This window comes from Cryptotermes secundus, unplaced genomic scaffold (assembly GCF_002891405.2).
Source record: "Cryptotermes secundus unplaced genomic scaffold, Csec_1.0 scaffold699, whole genome shotgun sequence".
In the NCBI taxonomy this organism is placed as follows: domain Eukaryota; kingdom Metazoa; phylum Arthropoda; class Insecta; order Blattodea; family Kalotermitidae; genus Cryptotermes; species Cryptotermes secundus.
The window spans coordinates 229,171-238,230 of NW_019738883.1; the positions used below are offsets into that span (position 1 = coordinate 229,171).

The 9,060-nt window shown below is 40.5% G+C and overlaps 1 protein-coding gene across 1 annotated transcript; it reads right to left on the reverse strand.

Moving 5' to 3' along the window:
• Positions 1–1,863: 1,863 nt before the first annotated feature.
• Positions 1,864–3,849, reverse strand: LOC111871257 (serine/threonine-protein phosphatase 2A 56 kDa regulatory subunit epsilon isoform-like). Its single transcript, XM_033754181.1, has one exon. The coding sequence runs from the start codon at positions 3,682–3,684 to the stop codon at positions 2,509–2,511; it is 1,176 nt and encodes a 391-aa protein (XP_033610072.1). The 5' UTR covers positions 3,685–3,849; the 3' UTR covers positions 1,864–2,508.
• Positions 3,850–9,060: the final 5,211 nt, after the last annotated feature.

Sequence of the window (9,060 nt, forward strand, 5' to 3'; positions counted from 1 at the left end):
TATGAAAAATGAAATATTTTGTTCGCAGTTGGGTACATACCTGGAAAGACAACTGGAATTTGGGAGCAAGAGGACTTTCATGCTGTGTTGAGGGCAGATTGAGAGACTGAAACCACGCAAGAAAATGTCCATGATTGGTTTGAGTTGGATGAAGGAGACCCAGGATTTAAACTTCTTTTCTTTTAATAGTTTTTATATAAAGTCTCTACAGTTATGTGTTTTTTAATTTATTTTCATCAGTACTACCTGTATTATTAAAATTTCTATTTATTTGTTTTCTAAGATTTTGTCTTTTAGGGCTGTTTTTCTTCATTAATCCATATTACCGAGGGTTTACTGTGTCTGAGTCCAATCAAACCACTCTCGCTTTAATTGAATGAAAGAGGAAAAACGCTCTCTTGTACAGTTTTTTTTAGCCATAGTTCGTCCAGACCGAATCTATGGCCCTCCCATCTTAACCAATGTGTACGGGGAGCTTTCGTCCTGCGGATAAAATGGCCATGGCGTGAAGCACATCACTGGCCTTCATGCAATACCAAGGCTAGGAATGCGTGGAGCTATACCTCCACTCCGCTATTTTTCATGGTACGGTACTTAATTAAGCACAGAAACTACTTTAATTTTTACAAGTTTTGGTGATCTGAAGATGCAGTATTAGTCAGATTGCGGCATTTGATATTGCTAGCGCTTACATGTATAGGTAAGCTACTTGATAACTCAAGCAGGCGTACACTTCAAGTCAGTGGTGCATGAAAAGCTTTGATTTGTTACAGTTGAGATAACCTCATTTAAGGCTGCATGATATCCCTTTGTTTCTTCATATCGTTGTCCTGGAAGGGTCTGCCTGAACGATTACTGTTCCTCATTTGATTGGACTTAATACGGTGACTTCAATAGATAAATCATGCAGGAAATACTCTACTAGCCAATTTCCTAAGAAAAAAAAATCAAAAGCGCTAGAACACACTTAGCATTAGAAACACCTATTTTTTTGACATGCGGTTCGGATTCTTAAATATACGTAACAGTTAAAATACAAATAAGATATAAATTTAACTCTTACTATAGAAAGACATTTCGAAAACTTACTTGTCATATGTGCGTAACATTAAAATTGGTCTCAGCTTCGTTTAACGCACTAAAAGTTGTAGTGCAAGCAGGGCTTGAGGTGGGGCGGGATGCGGCGGGATGGTATCCCGTTTTTTTTTTTCTAATTGGCTTAAAAGCACCCCGTTACTTCTTGGGCAGTATGTGCCTATGAATTAAAAGGGGAAAACCAACTCGGTTCTATTTTCATTCCACCTGAAGCACTGACTATAAAGCTGGGTTTACACGGGTCAAGTCGTGGGTCAAGTATCTTGCCTCCGCACTTGCGTGGTTTTGTTCTACTTGACTTGACTTAACTACAGCCTGACAAACGTGTTTTCACGTAGTTCAGTAGATGTTCAAGTAGATGTACACGAAGTGTATACGAATCAAATGCCTGATATGAGAAAGCTGGTAATATTAGCCCTGCCGGCCTGCTCACTTGCATCATCTCTTGTTTACACGTGTAAAGTCAGCGGTCAAGTAGGCGATCAAGTGGTAAAATTCGTGGTGGGGGTAGCAGTCAAGTCAATTTACTTGTCCGCCGTGCAGAACTACTTGACTTGTCTCGCTACTTGACGCAAGTCGGTACTTGACTTGGCCGGAACTGTTTACACGATGCAAGAAAAATATTCTAATTAACTTTACCGCTCTACATGACCGTTTACTTGACCCGTGTAAACCCGGCTTAACTGTCTCTTTCCATGGACCTTCTGCTAAAGAGCAGTAAGGGAGACAAATTGAGNATCATCATGTGAAACGCATACATTAATGCAAGCAAAAATGGTCTGTAGTGGAAACATAATAACATAGAATGCTAAGTGAAAAACTGCTATGTAAAATATGATAAAAGCTGGGGAATTGTAAATACAACAGAATGATCAAAGTTAGGCTTCTCTCCTGTGGAGACGAGTCGGTTCTCTACCTCCCGCTTGGCCTTCAGCAGTGCTCACTTGGCTAAGTCGATGTACTCTTCAGCCACCTCCACATCAGTTGTGTACTCCTTGTCCTCTAGAAGATCCCGGATATCACTGTCCAATGAAAGTAGTTGATCCAGGGTCTCCTGTAAACGGTCTCGGTAGTACTCATAATCCTCAAGTGGGGTGCTGGCAGTGGATTTTCTTATAGAGGTACTGAACCTTGTCACTTTTGCCCTTACTGTGGGGCGCTTCTTCGTTAGTCTTCCGAGTTCGGCGTCCGCCATGTCGAGTTGTATCATATGCATCCCACTTCCTGGGTTTCGGCACCAAAAATGTCATGAATAAGACCTCGAGGGGATGTCCGTCCGACGTCACCTTATCACTATCTGAATGTAGAAGTGTCCGTCTCTCTGTCCAGTTCAACCACTGTCTTCTGTCGGCGCACACTGCCCACTCTGCACACAAGAACTTTCTTCTCTCTGGCCTCACAGTACACTGCTAGTCACACATTTTGTCTCTCAGCCTTAGCTGTGAGCTCATCAAAAAGCTTACCGTTCATCTCCATGAAGGTTTCGAGCACGTTGTATACAAGAGCCACAATTGTTTGGTTCCAGTGCCCTCTGCTGATGCGGTACAGAGCTGGGAACATTATTGGCATGATCACATGGCTGTTTTCCTCAGTCAGGCTCATTATGTACTCATTACTCCATAAGTACAGTGCACAACAGGCCACCTGAAAGTGAGGACTAGAGACACATCTTGAAATTTGTTTGAACAACGGTTCCTGAATTTTGGCAAACTGTGATGGTTCAATTACATCTAAAAGTTCTCCAATCTCACGAAGGAACATGACCTCTTTCTGACTGCACGTTTTAGGCCAGAACTTGAGTAGCCCTTTAACAACAGTTTCAGTTAGCGTGGCATCCTTTTCAAGGAACTGAAGCACACAGTATGTCAGCTGTGCATGGTACAATGAGAGACATTTAACTTTGTGCAGTGGCAGCAGAACCTTTAGGAGGAATTGCTTGTGTTCTGACTTCAGCGGTAGAGAAAAGCCGCTGATAATGCTTGCTAATATTTCCAGTAACTCTGCAACACCATTAAAATGCTCTGTCTCATATACAAACCTAAGGAAGATGTTATTTATTTGTTTGCGTATGAATGCACGTAGCCCCGGGAATTTTCCATAGATGCGATGCAGAACAGTCTTAAGGAAATGACGCTCCCGAGGGTCTTCACTGTCAAATAAGTCTAATAACTGTAGCACAAATTTTTGGTCTATTACTTTTTTGCCAATGGTGGTCTGAAAGTCAGAGGATTCCAAGAACCGTAGGAAAAACTCATACACTAACTGCAAGTGTGGCCATGACGCTTCTAATGTTGGGTCATCTTCTTCTGGATCAAAATCACTGGGCGGCAAGGTCCGGAACAGATTTGCTGAGATCATTCTGATGATCTCAGGGTAAACAGGCTCAGTAAGTACACCCCGGCCTGCTGTAATGTAGTCCACCAGCTCATTCAGAGTAGCTCGTTTTATTTCCTTTCCCTTCAGGTCAGCCACTGGGTCCATGAAGTCAAATGCTACACAGCACTGTCGCAGTTTGCGAATAAACAGCCCCTCCTGCTCTGAAGATGGGACATCTTCTCCAAAGATTCCGAAAAGCCTGTGGGATGACATTATATGAAGAGACAGCCACTTCTTGAACTCTTCTATAATATTTATTAGAGTTGCACAGTATGCACAGACGAACCAAGTGTAACGTGTTGAGTTTCTGACCACTATATAAGTGTCACTGTATCACACACCAACTCGTAACTCTCCGCTGGCTAGATTCCAACTCAACTCGTAGGCTGCTGTCTTGAGAACTGGTTAATTATAACACAGTTGCGGGTTTCCACACTTTACAAACCCTACAACCAAAGTCTTCACGTACTAATAACGCGGGAGCTATACAAATCTCCCTGAATTACACACTCCAAATATAACTGTACTACAGCACTCACTAGGTCTCGAAAGCACACAATAAGTCTTCCGCTCGCTGACTTCTTGGTTATCGCACACTCGCAGGCTGCTACCTTGAGAACTGTTGATAACACACTGACTCTCGCTTGCTGCTCAGCCGGCTTTTATTCCGTTCGCTGTTGCTAGGGTCGCCCGCCACGTCACACCACGTCACACTAGTGTGACGTGGCGTATAGCTTAGCAACGCTGTTACCCCTTGGTGACGTCACCGCTGTTGGCTCGCATTGCATAGCTACCAGGTTAGCTCGCCTATTACGTGAGCGCTACGTTACCGCCACGTGTCGCTGGGGAGGTAGGGCTCCTCGGTTGCGCAACATGTCACAATATTTAGGATTTGAGGTTCCAGAGCACTGCTTATGAAAACTTCTACTTTTAAGAGTCTAGCTTGGCTTATCCTTTGACTGTGAAAGGTTGTGTTCTGTTCCTCTGAAATGCTGGTTGACTTTCAAAAGACTACACAGTATTATATCCTATAAGATAGAACCTTCAGGAACAGCATACAGTAATACATATCTTTGACACTGAAAGCTGGCAGAGAATATTCATAGAATGCTGAGAAAAGTTTTGTGTCCAGAAAGACTGTAGTTGGCTGGTTGGGCATTTATGTGAATCTTGACTATAAGCAGGACTTGAGGTGGGGCGGGATGCGGAGGGATGGTATCCCGGTTCTTTTCTAAATGGCTTAAAAGCACCCCATTACTTCTTTGGCAGTAAATGCCTATGAATTAAAAGGGGAAAACCATCCCGGTTCTATTTTCATTCCGCCTCAAGCACTGAGTGCAAGAAAGGAGATTTAAATTAACAGGTCTTCATGGTGTCAGGATAGAGTGAATTTAAAACACGTGGTAAAGGGTTAAGCGTGTACAAATGTTTAAAAAGTAACGTACCTAAAGAATAGGCTTTGTACCCATGAGCTTGCCGTTTGTTACTGTCATAGAACGTAATCATCTCAGAGCTACAAGCGAAATGTGACATCATGGATTTTATTGTCAAAACTGAGCCACACATACTAGGTACGAAATTTGTACTCGGCACATGATTAAATTATTCTGACTTATAGAGTTAGAGACAGAATTCTGATGACCCATACTTATGTTTTTTTTTCTTCTTCAAATAATGAAGATACATTCTTGCAGCAGCCACACAATAGAAAAACTGATTCACAACATTTTTGTATTGAACTGCAACATTATACACTCTTCCTAATGATATAAAGCAAAGACTCTCTGCAGTACTGACCGTACTGACATGGGATAAACCTCTTTATACTATCTTGTTCCTCACTTGTCTACCAGTGTGTCCAATACATATGGGATGATTTTTATTAATCGAACCATTTCGGTTGCTTTTATTTCTCTAATGCATGCAGCCCCAGAAGTTTATGACATAGAAGGTAAATGCATAAATTTTTAAGTTGGTAGCATTCTATTTGACATAAACATAGACATATATGTGTATGATGGAAGCCGGTACGTTGTAGGATGTTATTTGCATTGTGAGAAGTGCACGGAAGTGGAAGTTTTGTGGCTAGAATTGTTAGAAAGTTATGTATAGGGTTTGCGTCATATAAAGGATAAACAAAAATTGTAGTACGGCATGTAGTTAAATAATACGAAGAAATGGGTAGCCTACTTCATATGGGCGATGACCGCGGTGGATACCCGTTCAATATGCACGCAAGATTTCAATGAGCGTAACACCACGGATGTGCCCCTCCCCTGAAAGTGGTATCTCAATAATCAGCTCACTTATGGAAACACAGATGTTTCATATTTTGCAGCGAGCTGTCAAATTAAGCCTATTTGTATTTAGAGGGCTGTCTGAAGACAACGCTATTTACTGGAATTTACAAAATCCAATGAATGTTACCGACAGTTCCTTACATGCTGAGTGAGTGACTGTGTTGTTTGCATTTTACAGAATTTGCATATTGATACTTTTGTCTGTTGACACAAGTTCTCAGGTTTACTTTAATGTTCTGCAGAATAACTGTTCTTTTTATCTTTTATGGTGTTGATAATGATAAAAGGTATGGTTTCAGCAAGATGGCATAAAGTTTCATACAGCCAGAATTATACTAGATTTTTTGAAGTATGTAAAGTGCTGTCACACAGTTATCTTCATGATCATGGTGGAAGTTTTGGGTGGCCACCATCTCAACAAATTTAAACCAATGTGACTTTCTTGTGTGGTATCTCATAGATAAAATGTGATTCAACACTAATACTTGCACAGCAGATGATGTGAAGAGGGAATGGATAAACAGGTTTTTACGATCGAGAAGTAATTCAGACTTCAGCATGTCATCTCAAATAGAGGACACATCAGATGTTTCACACTGAGGGCCTTTATTTCATAAACGGGAGAAAAAAAGTGACACATTGTTTTGATTATGTGACAAAACTAAATGGTTTATTGAATTAAAATTCATTATGTATTTCTGCTCCTATACCACCAGTGAATGGGTTAAAAATGCAATAAACTGAGACAGACATGAAATGCTGGACAAGATGCTTATTTTCTTTCCATTGAAAGAGGAACAATCATTCAACACATGTAGCTTGTAATGAATTTGGGCAACAAGAGATGTCTGTATAAAAAAACATAAATTGGGATTATTCTGGCAGTATGTGTAAACATTTAACTTTAAACTGAAATAAAGTAAAGCTATCCCTGTAACAGGTGATTGAGGCTCCCATATGATGATGTCAGCCTTATGCAGTGGCTGCCCTTTACACCCCCAAGGCCATAGTGTGGCTGGAAGGATTAGGTAAATTGAAAAATCTAACAACTTCATTGGGAATCAAACCTGTGACCCTCCGGCTTGTAGCATAGTGCCTCAACCAAGTATGGTACCATCCTCAAAGCTGAAGTATTACAGACACATATTCCATATTTTATCTGCAATGTTCTTGGGAAATACAATGAATAATTTATGGTCTTATGTAAGTGGAGTGCAAAAGGATTTTGCTCTAAATATGAATAGGTCTGTATTCTGTATGTAATGGCTGACACTGAAGTGTGACATCTGCAACACAAAGAAGGAATACAGATATTTCTTTTAAGTTCATATGTTTACTCCACCGTCAGATAGTATAGGTAACTGAATTATTAACCTCTTGTCTGCCAATTCCCAATCTGTCTGATGGGTCACAACTAATTGCCTCTGACAAAGCTGTTATCACTTATCTCACCATGCCACCAGAAATATGCTAAACCTAGACCATGTGGACATCAAGCATCATATAGTAACAACTGGTAGTTATACTCAACATACTTTGTGGCTCCTATCAGCAGGTAATGAAGTTGGATGAGTATTTGTTTTTACAATATGAAACCACAGCAATAGTTGACACATTCATCTTTCTCAGATATATTACCAGGGACCAAAATTATCTTTTATGTTTACAGTAGGAAATAAAATAAGAACCATGTTTATTCCAGCTTAAACCACACACCAGTCTTTTCAGCAGGCAGAGTACTTAAAACCTGTGACTGAAGTAATGGTTATGGGACATTTTAATGCACTCTCCTGGTATTTGCATGGATGGGCTGAATACAATTACAAGAGCTTGTCAGTAAACATCCGGTTTTTCCTTCAGTACTATTTACAGAAGAAAGAAAATTACACTACAGACTATATTTTGTGAAAACAGAAAAATTTGAAGGCAGAAATGCTAGAAATACAAGTCCAAGAAACACACAGTCTGTGCTTAATGCTGAATGGCCTATGGCAGCAATAGTGTGACGTTTTCATTTACTATAAGGGAATACAATGTAGGAAAGTCTGAAAATTAACCACCTGTAGCACATAAATTGCGACTTTGCTCCTAAATTACACCGTTTTCTCAAATTTCTCATGGTACAACTTCCAACTGAGATTTTTTCTGCCTTACTGACTTAAAAATGTGATCAGAGAAATCTTATTCAAGATCATTATATTGAACATCACCATTTTGCATAGTGGGGGGTGGAGTCCAGCTGGGTCCACTCAGCACATCGGCCACCGATTGGCCTATTGTACCTGCCCCAGGTGATTATGATGGAGAATTTGGTAGAATGAAGATTGGCAGTGGAAACCAAAGTACTCTGAGAAAACCTGCCCCCAGTGCCACTTTGTCCACCACAAGTCCCACTTGACCAGACACGGGCTCGAACCCGTGGTGGGAAGTCATCAACTAACTGCTTGAGGTATGGCATGGCGTTCAGCATCACTTTACTAGTTTTATTATGGTTTTGGGAAAACTTGGCATTGGGTACAGAGGTACAAATGTTTTGCAGAATGTGCTGCCTCCATCTTCGAGTTAGACCCTGCTACCTATATACTGAACTATGTGATGTCACATCCCAGAAGTACTCTTCATAGCCACCATTCTGGGAACCTCAAACCTCAGTTAAATAAATGCACATACATCTTTATGTGAATTGTCTTTGCCACTTTGATTTGATTTTTAACCTAACATGCAACATATCAATGTATTTAAGTAAAAATAATTTCTCCAGTTTTAAAGCTGTTATATGTGGACATACAAATATGTTAAAGATAATAAAACAGACCAAAAAAGAAGGGAAAAGAAGATAACATAAATTTTAGTAGAGTAATGGTTACTGCAGCACATTCAGTTCTATTTAATTAAACATACATTTATACAAGAGTTGGATAAAAAGTAGTCGCAACACTGCTGTAACATGAAAGATGTGCATCAGGTGGCACTAGCGTCGTCTGTAGTTGATAGCAGAAGTTCAGTTGAAGTAGTACACTGAGTTGCATTGTGCATCATCTTGAAGTGCAGGAGTCCAGTTCAAGCACCCTAAGAACATGTTTACAAAACAAGAACAACACTCCTGGATAAAAATTGAAGTTGCATGAGGTCGTAGTGCACAAAACTTATCAGGGACTGCGAAAAGCACATGGTGATGCTGCTTTGCCATATCGCACAGTGGCACGATGGATGAAATTGTTCTGTGAAGGGAGGGATACCATTCAGGACAGCCGTCGTTCAGGGCGACCCCATGTTGACAACCACACAA

What these genes read in the sequence shown, in the direction of transcription:
- LOC111871257 (XM_033754181.1), bottom strand. Translation starts at nt 3,684, where the DNA reads ATGTCATCCCACAGGCTTTTCGGAATCTTTGGAGAAGATGTCCCATCT.